At 45.1% G+C, this 18,523-nt stretch overlaps 1 protein-coding gene across 3 annotated transcripts in view; it reads left to right on the forward strand.

The window, feature by feature from the left end:
* The window catches only part of PTP4A3 (protein tyrosine phosphatase 4A3), a 91,829-nt gene that overhangs the window by 63,567 nt on the left and 9,739 nt on the right, over window positions 1-18,523 (forward strand). For all 3 annotated transcript variants that reach the window (XM_088148903.1, XM_007432702.3, XM_015888839.3), the window contains 4 exons: window positions 2,089-2,821; window positions 5,325-5,417; window positions 17,085-17,215; window positions 17,781-17,855. In XM_088148903.1, the coding sequence (XP_088005029.1) occupies window positions 2,717-2,821; window positions 5,325-5,417; window positions 17,085-17,215; window positions 17,781-17,855 (404 nt within the window). In that variant the 5' untranslated portion in view covers window positions 2,089-2,716. The remainder of the gene's footprint in view (window positions 1-2,088; window positions 2,822-5,324; window positions 5,418-17,084; window positions 17,216-17,780; window positions 17,856-18,523) is intronic.

Raw genomic sequence — 18,523 nt, forward strand, 5'->3', positions numbered from 1 at the left:
GAGGGTTGTGTTGAGGATGCTCAGGTTAGGCTGTTCCTGGATTCAGGGATGGCCAACTTAGTTCTGGTGGATTTCAGGAAGACTTGAGTTTTCTTTCATCTCTGATTTTATCAGCCAGTAGTGTTCCTCAAGAACTAGACACAAGAAGAGCTTTGGTAAGTGCTATGTGGCAAGTCCCATCTAGATATTTTGGGTTTACGATTCAGCCATGATCTACATCTCTGCCTCAGTTCCTTCTGCCGTTGATGCTCCCAAAACCCAAAGCTGTGGGACATTTTTGTAGTGTACCTTGTTAACCCAGATTCAGTAGGACCTTGGAAACAGGTACATCCAGATGACCCAACTTACTAGTGAACTTTGGTCCAAGGAGAGACCAGAAAGTTCATGACGTAAGCCATCATCTTGGGATGGTCATCTAATGTTGCTGTTACCACCAGCAGCTTCTCTCTTTTGCAAAGATCTGCGTCATAACTGGTTTAGACAATTCTTTTTTCTCTCTCCCCCTCCCCCTAAGAGAAGGGAGATGACCTTGAGCAGATCAGGTCTTGATGAGCACCAGCCTCTTAGATTGGTGCCCACCAGTGTTGGCTGTGGATTGTGGAAATTGGAGGAGGACACTAGGCTGGGGAAGGCTAGTGTAGTGAGAGATTAATGCGTACACTTCTAGGCCCCAATTAGCAAAGTTTTCTTATCATCTGAAGTTCCCAAGCCATGTTTATTATTCATATCACACTATATTGCAAGGCTGTACAGAATTTTGAGAGATGAATCACCTAAAGCAGAACGTTGCTTACAGATTTGAGATTCAAGTTGAAATTGACCTTTCTCACCCAAAAGGCGGAGGGGAGCTGGAAGGTGTGAATGCAGTTATTTACAGAAAATGCATAAGTATTTGCTTTCTCCATCTACTGGTTTGAAATAGCACAGGAGGCAGAAGTTTCAGGGACACGGTACACATAATTTTACCAGTTGTAGTACACGTGATTTTGCCTGTTTAATTTAAATAGAGGCTGACTTGCCCAAAACGTAGAATATACTATAGAGAAACTGCCTGAATCTGTTTTCTCAAAAGCTGGTTGTGCTTCCATCAAAGCTACGTAAGGAATAACAGCCTTAGCTATGTTCCTGGTTTACCACTACAATTGCATGAATGCCTTTGGCAGAAACGTAATGTCAGATTTGCTGCAAACTAGAAATATGGGGGCACGGTGGCCTTTCCATAATTCTTTGCAGGGCAAGTGCTGGTAATTTTCCAGCACTTAAGTTCAGCATCTGTTACTTTTGAATCTGTGGCGCAGTTGTACATTCTAGCTGAGAAGACGGGTTAGCAAGTAGTGTGAAAAAAGGTGCCTGAGGTCCTAGAGAAGAAAGTGGGCTGATTTTATCTAAAGTAGCTTCTGATGCTCCTCTGCGACCTGGCATGCTGCAGCTTTAATTCACACAGCCAAATTAGAGTACTGAGACCAGCAGACTTTTAAAAAGGTAACCTTACCTCCACTCCTCCTTCTAGGCCCTTGGACCCCTTTGGTTGCACGTTCCTTGAGTTACATTGGTTTTCTCACAGACTGGGTGAGCCTTGATTGGTTAGAGGGAGGTTGCCCCCTTCCCTGTTCTCTATTATGACCTCATGTGCCCCATACTGTGACAGTAGAACTGTCTGGATCAGTTCAAGCTAGTGAGGTCAGCCTTTTGGGTTCCCATCTCCTAGCTAAAAGAGAAAAGTGAGGATAGTCCATTGTTCGCTGTTCCATGCTGCATATCCAGGTGACTAAAGTCTTTCCAAAGATCTTATACTGAGCTGAAGGATTATTCTGGAATAAGCAAAGCAGCCAGAGACAACCAGTGTACCTGGATCATTCTTCCCAAGCCTGATGGTCTCCAGATATTTGGGGAGAGCAGCCACCAGAATGCTGGCCATGACTTCTGGGATTTGTAGGTTTACAGGCTTAACCCATCCAGGGTCAGCAGGTTGGGAAAGATATCCTAGATGCATATAACTCTGTAATTCCACCTTCTGCTAAGTTTTGCAACCTAGAAACCTTGGGTGGAATTCTCAGTCTGATCAAAGTGTCCCCTTTGCTTTTTCAGATTGTCCTGCATGCTGATCGGCTGTGGATTTATGGAGGGGCCTGGGCGCACCTTTGAGCACTGCCACGCGCAACATTCCACCCGTTGAGAGAGGACAGTGCCCTGCCCAAACCTGGCCCAGACCCCTTGGGCTTCACCATTCAGATATCCTGTGGATGGCTATTGAAGTCAAAGGAAAACTTCTGCTGGCAGTTGCCCCATCCTGAGCAGCCCCGGGCTCCCATCACTGCCCCCAAATATTTTACATATCCAGATGGGGTAACGTGACAGCCCAAGAGGAACACCAGCGGTTTCGCTGAATGCAGAGGCCTTTCTAACAAGACGAGAACGAAGAAGGGAAGCTGGGCGACACTGAAGGACGACTACTTAAAATGCACACTACGGATTTTTTTTAAAAGAGAAAAAAGTATTACTCAGCATCAAGCACAGGGTTCTTTTTTCTAATTGGAGGATTTAGAGAATCCAACATTACTCTATTTGCACAACGTTTGTATTGATTGAGGGGAAAGAAAGTCTTGTCGAACTCTCATAACTTTGTTCTCCTTTCGCTTTGCAATTCATTTTTTCTCGGGAGGTGGTTTTGTTTTTTTGACCCAGCCCCTCCAGTCAATCTTGTTTTGTCTCCACCATGGCCCGCATGAACAGGCCTGCACCTGTGGAAGTGTGCTACAAGAATATGAGGTTTCTGATAACCCACAACCCAACCAATGCCACACTGAACACTTTCATTGAGGTAAGCTGTGTTGAGTAACCTCTCACTGCTAGATGTAAATAAGGTCACACAGCTGCTTGAACTTGTCAGGCTTCAAAACAAAGTAGGTTCTAGCCTGGTTAGCATTTTGATGGGAGACCATCAGAAGAATATCACAATGTTGTAGGCTAGTCAATGTTGGGAAGTCAGCATCCTAGAAGAAGATAGTAGCAAATCTTCCTGTATGGTTGCCAAGAAAACACATCCTGTGTAATCAGGAAGAATTAAGCTTGAGAAGGTTAACTATAAGTAACCTCACTTCTAAGACATAACTAGTGTTTCTTTCTGTGGAGATTATCTCAGTATCTAAAATGACCTTGTTGCATATAGATGGGGCTATATCTGTAACTTTTTTGCCATTTATCCCTTCTTTGTACCTTCCTCATCTTGGAAACCATTTCCAGATGGAGTACCTAAGCAGCAAACCAGAGAGAGCTGTCAATATCTTCAAGAAACGTTTTGAAGCCTTCTGACTTGAGAAAGCTTTACGCGGATCCTACTTTAAATTCTAGGGCCGTTTCAAAGCAAGGGTTCTAACTATATCTTGGGAATGGTTGCAGTTTTTTCCCCTGCTGACTGAGCTTGTTCAGACAAGTTTGGGTGTAGCTTGATCACCTGTAAATGAGACCAGGTGGTTGGTGGTTTCTTCTTCTTCTTTTCCAAGTGGATTTAGACCAAATTACGTATTTCTTCATGTGTTTTGACGCCCTTCTTCTGGCTGCTTCTGTTCCCCTTCTCATACTCTCTTGTGTTTTGGCCTGGGCAGAGTGCATAGATATGTACAGTTTTTGCTTTAATACCTGGCTCCTGGCCAGGGTGCTGTTTATAGCTGTACCTTCCCCTTCCTTCCCTCCAATAGGCTCTGTTGTCCGCAGATGTTGCTCTGGTTACACGGGCAACTAGCTGAAATTGTTGCATACCTACGGGGATTAAAAATAAATGCCCTTGTTTACTCTTGGAAGGATCAGCAAAAGATGGTTGCCTTTTGCTGGCTGGAATAAATGTTCACTTGAAGTAGCAGCAAAGGAACCATTTTGTCCCATTATCAATATTCCCATCCACCCACGCTGGATGTTCTGTATCGGCACTTGTCTTAATCTACCGTGTTTACCCTTGTGGGTTTGTCTTAGTGCTGACAAGGGGTTCTTCATCCTGGATCTCTGCTTAGTTACCTGAACAGCTTCCTCGTTTCTAACCTGCAATGATTGTAATCCCCCGGAATCAGTCTTGTCTCAAAGGGCAGCCGTCAGCATCCCAACATCTGTACTTTAACATCCCGCCCCCCAAAATGTAAAAGATGGTCAGGGATTTGAATAGAGGCAGATGCGTCAAGTCATAATGGCACTAAAAGGCTAGTTTTAAGAGGAGGGATTTAGCCAGACCTCCGAAGGGTAAATGCCACATTTAATTCTCCACGTAGCCTTAGCAGATGACTTCTTGTCATTGGAGGAAATCAGTTAAAACGTTACGTGACTTTCAGGGCTGTGAAGATCTTCATAAATAATTTGAAAAAGGTGTAGCACCTGTTTGAAGTGCTTTAAAGCAGCTAGCTGTTTGCCAGCTGCCCTTCTGTACGTAGATGATGCAGCTGAGTGATAAAAAGGTGACCTGCAAATGCCTCTGACTCAAATATTGCTTCTTATAATTTCATATTACCCACTCAGAATTTCTCTCACGTTTTTCTGCCTTGGAGCTCAAGAGTAGTGAGATTCCTAGATGGTACACAGACCTACTTAGCTTCAGCAAAGTAGTCACAGTACTTCCAGTATCAGGGACAACAATGTTCTGACTACTGGTTGGGGGGCTGGTTAGTAGCATTGTTTTAAACTATTTGTGAGCTTCCAAAAATTGGCTGCAAGCATGGAAAACCAATCTTGATAGACACTTGAACTATCCTAACTTCACCCACCTTACACATTTTGGAGACTCAGATATTGACCTAGGGCACGTTCAGCACCTTCAAATCCCCAAGTTTCTTCTGACTATGAGTGCTAAGAATCTGACAGCAACTGCTTTTGGACATTTCAAGATGAGAAGTCCAAGAAAAGTATTGTGTAAGTTCTAAACTAAGCATTAGATGTTTAAAAACAAGATTCTTCTCACCCAGGGAACATGAGAGCATTGGCCATGGTCCCTCCCCTATGATGAAGTTCCCCACCCACATTGCATCCTCACCATGTTTTGGCCATTAAAAAGAATTCAGAGCAGCCCTTAGCTACCAAAAATAGCCCCAAGGTCTGTCTCGTCCAGAGGGACTCCAGTAAATGCAGGGCACCCCCAAGCCTACATTGTCAGGGTGCAAACTGTCAAAGCGAAACTGCACGTTGGTTTTTAATTCTGCCTTTATATATGTATATGAGCCATCAACATCATTGTGTGTAAAGAGTAATTTTCAGTTACTCGAGAAATGTAAAGCCAAGAGAATTGCCATGGCTGCACTCAAATCTCAAATATTTTCCTCTTGTTTCCCCTTTTTCCTGCACAGGACCTGAAGAAATATGGGGCAACCACAGTTGTGAGAGTGTGTGAAATAACATATGACAAGACTCCACTGGAAAAGGATGGCATTAAAGTGATGGTAAGTGTCTGCTTTTCCTCACTTGGTTGAAGCAGCCCAGCAAATCAAGCATCATGAATGAAACAAACTGATTATTATAAGGGAGTTGAAACATCTTTCCTCTGCTTAGAGCGGCTTACGTAAGGCACAAGGTGATGTGTTCTGCTGGAGAATAGAGGCAGGGGACAATTCAGTTTCTTCCCTTCCATGACTTCAGGAGTATTGAGAACATCTTCAGCATGCAGAGAGGAGGGTTTGAGCTGTGTGTTGGACATGAGACATGTTCCCTGTCTCAGTAGAAGAAGGAAGGATATTTGTAAAGGGGTAACTAAGTCAACAAGAATGGGGGAGTAGTCACCTGGCCCACCAGCAAGACATAAAAGTTGTAGAGTAAATTTAAAATTGATGGACGTTATTTCCCTATGGATCATCATAACAAAGGATCAGGGAAAATTTTTGTTTTACGTCTTCATTATGTTTTATGTGGCTAATTGTTTGAGTGCGTTGTGTCCGGACGTTGTAGGTTAATCTGGATCTTCTCTTTAATGACATAAATCTAAATAGAGATGTGCATGCAAATTCTTGTGGGCCTTTTAAAAATGCAAATTAATGGGGAAATGGAGTGAAAGAGACTTATGAGTGATGCATCTGGGGGGGAAAATGATTTGAACTGCAGAGAGAACCAATTGTCTATTCTCTTCCTGGCACAAAATTGAGATTGAAGTTCCGTGGGCTTATTTGACCCACGATTCAGATCTGGAAAACAAGAAAGAACTTGATCTCTATATGCAAACACAGCATATACTCTGAATTGAATCCTCTAAGATAGCCTTCATGCTAATGAGTCATGAGTAAAGTGGAAGCTTGCCAGGACAGACTTGCTCTCTTCTGACCAGGAGACTCTCCCTCTGGAAACAGATGTAAAAGGAATTTCTGGGGAAGCTGGCTGATTTAACATACAACATCCGTTGGGAACCATAAAATAGTCTAAAGAGCTTTGGGAAGTTCTTCCTTGTAAGACCAGCTGCTTATGTTTTACCTTTGGTGGTGATCTCACGAAGAATCTATGAATTGATGCCGATAAAATTCCCACTTCAGCAGCTGGCTTGATGTTGAAAGCCCTCCACAAACAATGAAGACCCCAAAATCTTCATGAAAAAGCAGAGAGCTTGCAAACTCCTGTTCTGCTTTTAATTATAAATCATTAAAAGCAGTGTTGGGCACAGTTTTTGTCCAAGAGGAGATGGGGTGGAGTAGGATGGAAGAAGATTGTGATTCTCACAGCTCAGTTCTCTGCTGAAGAATGTGTACCTGGCCCCAGGTACCTAGTACTACTCTCCAGACAGATCACACCAAGCAGGGGTCGAATCATCTGTCGCTGCCTCTTTTTGGGGGGGGGGGTCATTTTTCCATTCCTAAATTTACTTGTAGCCCTTTGCACACCAGCTTGTCATTTTCAAGCTGCCACAAAGTACACATTTGTGCGCATTTCCCCATCACACTTTTTTCCCCTAATATTTTATTTTTACAGTTTTCCTCTAGCAGACCTTTGGTACATTATTTTCACATGAGACATAGCTGTTCAGAAAAGCCTTTCAGATATGAAAAGGACTTTTAGTGCCCAGCTTTTGTCCCAGAGGTGCAAATTAAGTGAATGCCGGGCATCCTCTTCTGATCATCTCAAGAGGCAACCTGAAAGAAGACTTCTGCAGATCTGGAAAACGTTATTTTGCAGCGGGAGAAGGAAATTCCTAGCCCCCAAAGGCGTCCCAGGTTGCATAACACCAAGCTTTCTTTCCCCTGGGTGGTAGCTCAAAAACTTGTGGGGAGAACATAATAATTGCATTATTTCTGGTCACTTAGATTTTTAGCTCCCTACAGTGAGATCAGCTTTGATTATGGGTTGGGATATTAGTTCCTCCAGTTCTTGGGGATGGCTGGTTTAGATTCAGAGTCCCCACTGCGAAACATCAAGGTCTGAATTCCAGCAGTTAAAATTCTGCCCCCAGAACATCTGTATCGGGCACTCTGTATTTCTTATGCAAACTTGAGCAATTCCTGTTTTTATTTTTTCCAACTCAGAGCAGTGTTGGAAGGAAATTGCGTAAAGGGACTTGAGATTCTGTCTCTCCATCCGCAGGATAACTCTCAAAAAACCAAAGGGACCGAATTTAGTGTGGAAAAGGAAATTGCAAAAAAGAGTCCCCAAAGGGCCAGATTTGGCCAGGGAATGCAGAGAAGAAAAATCCAGAAAGTCTCCCCAGTACTGGCAGTGTTGGACAATGGCTCAGAATGCGATGTCTCCTCCATTCTAATGCTCCCTCCTTCCTGGTCACATGATCTTGATGGCGCATGCACAGCTCAGTTTATGTATCTTAGTGGACATATACATGCAGATACATAGACCCAGCACAAGGAACCATAGCCACAAATGCACACAACCTGGTTAGATCCTCAGGAAGAGACGTGCATTCACAAGCAAAACATATGCACACAACCTGATTAGTCCTGGGGGGGGATGGAGATGTGCACACAACAATAATAATAGTACAGGTAGTCGTTGCTTAGCGACCACAATTGGGACCAGCAACTCAGTCATTAAGCGAAGCAGTTGCTAAGTGAAGCCACAACTGTGCTTATGATCTGACTTCAGCTTTCCTTTGCTTTCCAGACCTGCGAAGGTCATAAATGTGAGGATTGGTTGCAAGGTCCCTTTTTCATCACCATCGAAACTCTGAACAGTCATTAAACAAGGCATTCACTAAATGAGGACTACCTGTAATAATAATTTATTAAACTGATATGCCACCTGACTCCCAATGACTCTGGGCAGTTTACAAATTGTTAAAAACATTTGAAAACAAAGAACAATAGAAAAACACAACAAACACAGCAGATGCAGCATGAAGGAAGAGCAGAAGCGCCCATGCAGAGATGCTACGTTGCTTCACTGCACAGAAGGAAATAGAAATTCCTTTTACGGCCACCACTGCTGGTAAAGAGGTCAGAAAGAATTCCAGAAGCTTGGCCCTGCTTTGTTTGAAAATGCTGTAACTTACCTCCTCCAGTGTCATTCTAGCTTAGGCCTTGGAGAAAGGGCTGGAAACTTCACTGGGAACAGTAGCCTCTCTAGAAATCTTATTCACCCAAACTGGGGCTTCTGAAATGTAACTCCTTCATCGGAGTATGTGCCTCTTTTGTGAAGGTGAAGGAGACAGTCGTGCCTCAAGAAATCCAACTTTGCTTTGTAGACCAGAGGCTCACAAAGACACACCAGATTGCTGATGATGGGCATGTAACTGGTACCAGTTAATGCTCATAGTACTTGGGTTAGCTCAAACTAATGGCGATTTGATTTTTTCAAGATATATTTATTGATGATGGGACATCCTATTTATTGATGATGGGACATCCTATTTATTGATGATGGGACATCCTATCATAGGATGTCCCATCATCAATAAATATATCTTGAAAAAATGCCAATGTCGCTCCAACTTGAGTACCAACAACAGCCTTACCAGAATTTTTTAAAAAAACGCCGGCCAGCCTGTAAGAAACTCCTTTAAAATGTGCATGCCAACTCCTGAGAAAGAGTCTATGTTTGGCTTCTATGCACCTTGGCAGAAAATGCCACTGGCTTTTCTTGAAGGCATTCTTTTTCCTGGCGGAGTGCTTGTTTATTTTGCCTATGGGAATTAATGCCCTGCTAAAGTTAATATTGATCTGTAATTCAAGAAAAGTTACCACAAAGCTCCAGCGAACAATGAGCAGGAGGGTCTTGTTTGCATCAAAATGCGATGGCAGAAGCGTCCGAGGACTAATTTGGTGTCCCTGAGTGCTCCATGGAGCAGGATGATCGTACAAAAGGCACAAGAGCTTTCTGAGCCCAAGGGAAGGAGCTAAAGCAGGGCAAGATTTATCTAAACCCGTGTTTCTCGACCTCAACCACTTTGAGATGTGTGGACTTCAGTTCCTAGAATTCCCCAGCCAGCCCAACAATTTTAAGATGTGTGGACTTCAGCATGGCTGGCGAATTCTGGGAGTTGAAGTCCACACATCTTAAAGTTGTTGGGCTGGCTGGGGAATTCTGGGAACTGAAGTCCACACATCTCAAGGTTGCTGAAGTTGAGGAACACTGATCTAAACAGAAGGTGTAAGGTCAGTCTGTTGCTATATTGCTTCATTGGGCCTTTTTGGAAAAACCCCTTTATCTTCTCCCCTCAAGAAACATTTCCTTATTCAAGTAACAGCACAGGAAAAGAAAAATTCCATCCAGGTTACAAACAGTTGGTTAGCCTATCTACAGCACTGTTTCTCAATGGTTCCACCATTGTAGGCCACTAACTTAACATTTGGAAAATGCCGGAACCACCCAATGAACCCAACACGTGCTCCCTCCGTTTTTGATTTTAGGAGTGCAGGAGTTCCTCTTCTGTGATGCTTCATTTGTGTATGCCTTTCCATTTTTAAAGGCCTTTTTAAACATTGCACCCAGAAATGCCCAAAATTAATTATTTACTTACCACTTGCAATGGTGGTGGTGGTGGTGGTCGTCGTCGTCCTTGGGAAGGACTCGATAGGTGGATAAAAATGCCAAATCCAGTCTAAACATCTGGCTGACTGTGTGACCAACAATAATAATAGCACAACCACAACAACTCTTTGTGTGAGTTTGTTTGTTTATTAAATTTGTATGCTGCCCATCTCTCCCAGAGGGTGACTCTTGATAGTTAAGAAATGAATTGATAGTTAAGAAATGGGAGTACTAGGTTGCTTGGGAAACTGAATCTCTCCTTCTAAGTATTCATCTTTGCATTTCCAGTTTGCACTAGGAACAGTGGCTCGTGCATGGTCATAGTTTCTCTTAGCCCAGCACATAAAGATCCAGAGTCAGTAAATGCTCGCAAGGCCTGCCCATTCTTTTCTGAAGTCAGCACTCCCGTGACCGCTTGTTTATCCTTTGCATGCTTCTGTAAATTAGTTTTCAGCCACTGGTCCATTTTTGCAAGCTAGCCGACTAGCTGGCAAGCAGAGGTGAGGCTTGAGCTATGAGGGGGCTGAGGCTGCAGCAGGCTACTTGGTGGACCTCGGGTTATGGACCATTTTGAAGATTGCTGGTTTGTATGTACTTGCATTCCTTAGGCCTTCGTTTTAAGTGGAGAAATGGCTTGCAACATCTTGATGACAGACTTTCTCCTTGTCAATGCTTTGAGGGTTTTGTGGACTTTCTTTTTTCTCTCCAAAACATTCATGTGTTAAAATCGCTTTCAGAATTAATCCTAGAATTTCTGATAAGAACCCACACACTGGAGTTTTAAGATGGTCGGGTTCAAAATCTTGTTTCTGGACATGCTTCTGGAAGGAGTTGAAGTTAAGGATGGATCCATTGTCCAGAAATAAACAAAAGCTCTACAGCCAAACTGTAGAAACTTCATTCTTGCTCCCTTCACCGCATCCACTAAGCCCCCAAAACACACTCACTTTAGATAATGCACATGTTCTGACTACGTTGGTTGTGATGGGGGAGTCCAAAAATCACTGTAGTTAAATGCTTTGGGGTAGTCACCACCTGTGATGGGCTACCATTGCAATGCCGTTAGGGATGGTGAGAGTTGGAGTCCGACTTGGAAGAAGGACACCAAATTGGGGGAAGCTGACTGAAGCCAACTGCTCTATTTGTGTGGGACCTTCATGCTACCTCATTCTGCCCGTTATCCTTTGCATGAATGGCAGCCAGTTCTCAGGTATGAAGGTCCATCTCCTTCAGAGGCAAGCCCACAATTTCAGTTTCGGCTTCAGTTGGGCGTGTTGTCTAGTTTGAGGGTTGTAAGGCAAAGGAGGACTCGGGCAGCCCTGTCCGTTTTCACAGCTTGTTGCTTCCTGCTTGCAGCCAAGTGCCAACCTGAGCACAGGTGTGTGATGGAATCAAAGAACGCCTCGGCTTCAGGTGTTTTAAACTTACCTTCTGGGCCTTCCGTTTAAAAAACAGAAAAAAGAAATGCACATTTCGCTTGAAAGGCACAAGCTGCTTCATGTATCCTGCTCTGCTGTCGCCCCTGCTGTTGATCTGGAACAGTGCCAGGCCTCCTTTCACGTGCTTCTCTCCTTGCATCTGTAATCTTGCATCTGCTTTCTGAAATGCCCATCCAGGACTCTCTTCCTGGGTACAGAGATACCTGTCCTGGTCACGTGAATATGGCATTTCCAGGATATCCCATGGAGCTCTAAAGTCACCAGAGTTCAGCATAATATCAGGGCAATGTCCCACATGAATCAAGTTCAGGAGGGCAGCTGGGGAGGGGTGGGGGTTCCCACACTCTCCCCACACCCCTGAATGTCAGGGCAGCTGCCTAGATGACACAAGCTCTGATTCCCCTTCTCCTTATTTCCTTACAGGATCCATCACGTTCTCCTTCCCCTTCAAGAAGCTGTGATTCTTTCCTTTTCTCCTCCTCTCAAGCAAGCAAACCAAAACACTTGCATTATTTCAATCACAGCAGAGATGTTTTTCCTTATTGGAAAATGTTCACCTTCACATTTTGTGGTTGCAAGCCTGAGCTAGCATAGATGGCCTTTCCCTAGAGATGCTGGGAGGGGAAACGCTGTGTGTGTTCCACCTTTGCCTTACTCCACTCCGTCTAGATAGTTCATTGAGGTTTGTCTGTTCAGTGCCTGCCTGACAGCCAGCCAGCTTCCAGATCTTTGTTCCTGGAAGACAGTTGGAGAAGACCTTCTCTTTGCAAGATGCATCTTGGTACATGTAGTGCTCAGTTAACGACCGCTGGTTCAGCAACCATTCAAATTTGTGATGGCACTGAATGAGTGGTACTTATGACCATCCTCAAAGTTCTGGCCATCACGCTGCCCCTGCAGTCCCATGATTGCAGTCCAGGCACTTGGCAACCAGCTCATCTTACGAAGGTTGCAGCATCCCATGGTCACATCATCGCCATTTGCAACCTTATCTGCTGGATTCCCATAAGCAAAATTAATGGGGAAGCTGGCAGGGAAGGTTGCAAGTTGTTCCTGCTGCTTTTTCTCCCAAGGAGCCCTGCTAGGAGTACACGATCCTAGAGATCATGTACTCCATGGTGCACACTTGTGCCACAGCCACCCCCCAGCCTGTGTTGACTCACACGGTGCCACAGCAATGCCTACTCCCCCCCGCCTCACTCTGTAGTACTCACCCACCCTCTGACCTGCTCACAAGCTGCCCAGGACTTGCAACTTCAGCCAGCTTCCCCATTGACTTTGCTTGTGGGAAGCCAGCAAGAAGTTGTAGTCACATGAGGTCCTCACTTAATGACCCACGATTTTCGCTTAGTGATGGCAATGACAGCCGGGATTGCTGTCGCTAAGTGATACGGTCACATGATGTGCTTTGCAACCATATTGCTTGGTGATGGAAATTCCAGTCCCAATTACCATCATTAAGCAAGGACTACCTTTATCTCCTGGGGGAAATTGTTCTGTCTGCATTTCCCATCTCCTATACCACAGTTCCTCAACCTTGGCAACTCTAAGACAGGTGGACTTCAACTGCCAGAATTCCCCAGCTGGCTGGGGAAATCTGGAAGTTGAAGTCCACCCGGCTTAAAGTTGCCAAGGTTGAGGAACCCTGTCCTATACTAAACATAACCAGCAAGCTTGTGAACTTTGATTTTGTCTAGCTGTCTCTAAACTGTAACAGCACATCATCCAGATTGGGGAAACCAAGAGCTCCTTCTGTAACCTCTTGGGGTCCACATTGCAAGATTGCCTCCAAGTGTAACAAGCCTTCCCATTGTCTTTCTGTCCAAGCATGTCTGGGACTGTGGGCTTTGCTCTTCCACAAGGCAGCCGTGTTCGTTCAAGGATGAATGTCCAGTTACGACACAGAAGGTTTTGAGGGCTCCGGTGGGAAAACCAGTGCAAGTTGAAATTCTTTCTGAGCTGTGAAACTTTGGCAGGGAAGCATCCTCCACTCTGGTGCTCCCCCTTCCCAGTAAGATGGACTTATCATCTTGAACCAGATAATTTTTGGCCTGTGAGATGGACAGTCTTTAAACACTTTTTAAGGGAAGCTAAGAAGTGTTGCAGTAGATGAGGTGGTGGTTGCCATTTCATCACCAATGATAAAGCTGTGATTTCTGGGGAAGAGGCAGTTAAAGAAGTATTGAACATGGCAGTTTGAAAAGGCTTCAGCATTGTTGTGATGTTTCTTGGTTTGTTTCAGAGTCTCTAAGGATTTGGGAGGTAGATCCCTGGCCTAGAATCATTAATAAGAGTGGAGTCCTTGGAGTTCTCTGAGCTTGGTTGTTTTCTTGCAGACGTTTCATTACACGTCTAGGTAACATCTTCAGTGCTAGAAGGGAGTAGGGTTTACTCTCTGTTTATATCCTTAGATGTCATCCAGTCCAGTGCAGGATCACCTAGAGCATCCCTGACAGATGACCATTCAGGCTCTGTCTGAAGACCTCTAGTGAAGGAGAACGCACCACGTCTTGTGCCAGCTTGTTCCATTGGCTGATAGCTCATGCTGTCAAGAAGAGCCTCTTGATCTCTAGCTTGATGTCTTTTTCTTTGTAGTTTTAACCCAGTAGTTCTGATCCTGCCCTCTGGGGCAAAGGAGAATTAAATCTACTCCCTTTTCTGTGTGAGAACCCTTCAGATATTTGAAGAGGGCTATCTTATCTCCTCTCAGTCTTTTTTTTTTTTTTAGTTAAAACATACCCATGTTCTTTAACCATTCCTCGTAGGACTTGGTTTCCAGACCCCTCTCTGTCTTAGTAGCCTTCCGATGGGTTCTTGTCCTTGTGATGCCCAGAGTTGGTCAGAGTGCTCCAAGTGGAACCTGACCAGGGCAGAATTTTTTATTTGTTTGTTTGTTTATATCAAATTTGTCACCGCCCATCTCATGAAACGACTCTGGGCGGTTTACAGCAAGATAAAATTCACTAAAATGCAACGTAAAAACTAAAAATAAACAGATTCCAAGAAGATGGACAGTTGGCGAGTAATTCCAGGGAGCATCATCAGGGGCTAACCACCCCCAGGGACGGGTAGATTCCATATCGCCCCATGCACACTGGTAGAGCCAGGTCTTTAAACCTTTTCGGAAAGCCGGGAGGGTAGGGGCCCACCACACCTCTGGGGGGAGAATATTCCAAAGGGCCAGGGCAGCAGCAGAGAAGGCTCTCCTCCTGGACCCCACCAGCCAACATTCCTTCACTGACAGGATCCTCAACATGCCTTCTCTGCCTGACTGGGTGGGACGGGTTGATGTAATGGGGGTGAGACGGTCCCTCAGGTAACCCAGTCCCATGCCATCTAGGGTTTTAAAGGTGATAACCAACACCTTGAATTGGACCCGGAAGCAAACTGGCAACCAGTGCAGCTCCCACAGCAAAGGTGTTATATGTGCCATCCTAGGGGCACCTAATACAGCTGGCTGCATTTTGAACCAGCTGTAGCTTCCAGATACTCTTCAAGGGTAGCCCCATGTAAAGTGCATTGCAATAGTCTAATCAAGAGATGACCCAAATAGAGTAGAATCATTGCTTTTCATGATTTAGTCTGTGCTAGCATGTTCCAAACCGAGACGATGGAAAATCAATAAGATGCCCTTTATTTTTATCTCTAGCTGCTGAGCTAAGTTATTTGTTCTGAACTGAATCCCAAGCTTTCTTGGAAGGTCCTTGTGATTGATTAAGTGCACTGCAGGGATGCCAACTATGCTCTGTGTGTATGTGTATGCACGTGCAAATGAGACGGTGTGGAAAAAGAAGTGAGACTGGTTTACTTGATATCTGTGATATTTTAGTGCAACCTTCCTTAACTAGTTGGGTCAGCAATTCTGGCGCCTTCGGATCCTGGAAATTGTGGATATCAGGCTGGAAGAGAGCGCCTGTCTACGTGGTGGTAGATTCAGGACAAGAGTGAGAGACTTGCTTCTTGACACCACACAAATCTTGGCCTGTGTTGTTGGGAGGTAAAAGATCCTCAGGTTAACAAATTCACAGAGGAATGGGTTGTTGGTGGCTGTTTCAGTAAGACTTCTTCAGAAGCTGCCAAGCACTTGAATCTGACATACCCAGAAAACAGGATGGGAAGAAACCATCACCTTTGCTGTTTCAAATTTCCCAGAATCTTTGATTGGAAACAGTATGCTAGCTCTCCTAACTAGGCTTTTACCAGTAGTGACATCTTTTTTCATCTTAGATCATGCAGAAATTGAGTCCTATTAATTAACTAGCTAACTAAGTTATATCGCTGCCCATCTCACAATATTCTGGCCTGTATGTCCCACAAAGGAAATCCTGCATTAGAAACTATGCAACCACTGGTTTGTTTTGTATTTAATCATTCACATCCTAGACTGAGAGCCAGGATTTGTATGAAGGCAGGTGAACCTTAGCAGATCTGGAAAAGCTAATCGGGGTTGGATTTTGCTGGGACACCACCAGGAAGTCCCAAGGCTGAAAGCTAGTCTGGGAAGTCAGATTCCCCTGGAAGAAGGCAGTGACAAACTACTTCTATATTCCCCAAAAAGCTGTACAGGTAGTCCTCACTTAATGACCATTCGTTCAACGACTGTTCAAAGTTATGGCAGTGCTGAACAAATGGGTGCCCCATGGTCACGTGATCAAAATTCAGGGCTTAGCCCACCCACACGACCACAGGGGCACTTCAGCTCCCCCCCCCACCTATCTGTCCCCCCACCTCTGCCCTTTTGGCCATCCTGCACTCTGCCAGCCCTGCCGCCCCCAGCTGACTGCACCATCTCCTTCCAAAGCCTCATGAGAAAGCCACACGCGATTTGGACAAGGCTGCATGCGGCCTCGGGAAGATATGCCTGGTGCAGCCAGCAGCTGCCTCACAAAGGGCCAGGCACGCCTCATCAGCGGCAGGAGAAGGAAGATGGCGAAGGTCACCTGGGGGCAGCAGGGCTGGCAGGGCAGGCAGAGCCCGGGGGGACCAAAAGGGCAGAATTGGGGGAGATAGGCAGGTGGGGGGTTGTACTGGAGGCAGTCCCTTACTTTGCCGAGGCTCGAGGCTGGGAGGGACCAGCTGGAAGTGGCTTGGGTCAGGATGGGTCCTTGCCTAACAACTGGTGGGATTCTGTTAACGATGGCAATGGGGACTGCCAGCATTACTGTCACTAAGTGACATGGTCATGTGACATTGCACCTTACGACCACATCACTTGGTGACAGAAATTCCAGTCCCAGTTGCCGTCATAACTCAAGGACTACCTGTATTATATATCCATGAGGACTCTGGCTGGACTCAAAGGGATTATTACCTTTAAGTGAGCACTTGAAGGAAAACGCTAGAGAGCTCCATCCTTTTCTTCCCCCGCCCCCCAGCCTGGAAGCTTCCAGGCAGCCAGAAAGCCTTTCCTCCAGGGCTGTGCTTCAGTTCAGAGCGATGATTCAAAGTCAGTCTAATTGAATCATATTAGAAAGTTGGATCACCCTGGAAACTGACTGAATTGGTATTGATCCTTCCACCTTTCTTTGCCTGCACACTTGGGATGGATGACATTTGCAGGGCCCTGCTCCTTCCTGGCCAAGCACCAGCAAGTTAGAAAAAAACCAAGCCGATCAGGTGGTATATTTTTTATCAGATTGGGGAAATAGTTCTGTTCCTGTTAGTTGAAACAGGTTCACCCGCTCTCTGGTGTTCCCCTCCTCTTCCTCCTAGGACTGGCCATTTGATGACGGAGCTCCACCGCCCAACAAAATTGTGGATGACTGGCTCAACCTGCTGAAGACCAAATTCTGTGAAGACCCCGGCTGCTGTGTCGCTGTCCATTGCGTAGCTGGCCTGGGACGGTGAGTGCCAGCCTGCCAGGCACCGAGACGGTCCAAACAACTGTGATGCTGCTGTTGATGTTTTTCTTTGCACAAAACATCTCAGAAGAAGGTAGTGGCAAATCACTCCTCTGTGGCCAGGATAATTCCATGGACATTGTCCAGAATCAAGTTCAGGGGGAATATCCTTACTAGTATATGATGTATTTATGTTTTAAAATGTAAAAGTGACAGCAAAAAGGGCGGTAGCTTGGTAGAGAACTACTTTTCATGTTGAAAGTTGTAGACTGGCATGAAGTCTCGACCAGTGCTTTTCAAACTTGGCAACCTTAAGATGCGTGGACTTCAGAATTATTCTAGGAGTTGAAGGCCACACATCTTAAAGTTGCCAAGTTTGAAAAACACTGGTCTAGATGTTCAGTCTTGTCCACAGCAGAAACCTACACAGGCTTTGCCCACCAGAATTTTTTTCCTCCAGCCTTGGCCTCCTGAATTCTTCTTCAGCCCATTTCGCTTCTTTCAAATTGGAGAAGGGAAATAATATCCCTTCACGGGCCTGATCTCACTCCTGTCTTTTCCTTTCTAGGGCTCCGGTTCTTGTTGCGCTGGCCCTGATTGAGAGCGGGATGAAATACGAAGATGCCATTCAGTTCATTAGACAGTAAGTGCTCCTCAGTAAACTTCTGTGTGGCCTGCTGTTTGAGATGAACGACCACAGGTAGGCAGCCAGTCTGCCTGGAGCAGCTGCTTGGGACATCCCCAATACACAGTTGACAGGAATCTTTCCCACCCGAGCTGTACCACCTCAGACTATAGATGGAGAGGTGCTTAAAAGTCCCCCCCCCCATCCTTAACAAATTGTAATAAATAAATCTTATGCCGGAAACTGCTTAGAACTCAGTTCTCTGTGCAGAACTCCTTCTAATCTGGAAGGAGGGTAGACGTTCATTCTTGCATGCAGTCCAAATTCTGTTTGAAGTGTACGAGAAATTTGGCATCGCAGTGAACTGTTCGTAGACCCATATGTAATGCAAAGAATTTGGATTTTGATTTCTTAAGAGAGCCATTCACCTCCATAACACACATTGCTGTTTGAAGCAGCAAAAAGAAACATTGCTAGTCAGGCCAGAAATGTTGGGCAGACATCCCATAGTTTTTTGGATAATCATAATTTATTAAACCGATATGCCACCCAACTCTCAGGGACTCTGGGCAGCTCACAACAATCAAAGTTGTTGTTCAGTCGTTAAGTCCAATAAAATGACTAAAAGATGGGAAGTGCGATGAAGCCAGGGGTCTCCCTCGCCAAAGGCCTGGGATGCTAGGGTA

Source organism: Python bivittatus, unplaced genomic scaffold (assembly GCF_059951505.1).
Source record: "Python bivittatus isolate LINGU-HERP-01145 unplaced genomic scaffold, Pbiv_v1 ctg000590_np1212, whole genome shotgun sequence".
In the NCBI taxonomy this organism is placed as follows: Eukaryota; Metazoa; Chordata; class Lepidosauria; order Squamata; family Pythonidae; genus Python; species Python bivittatus.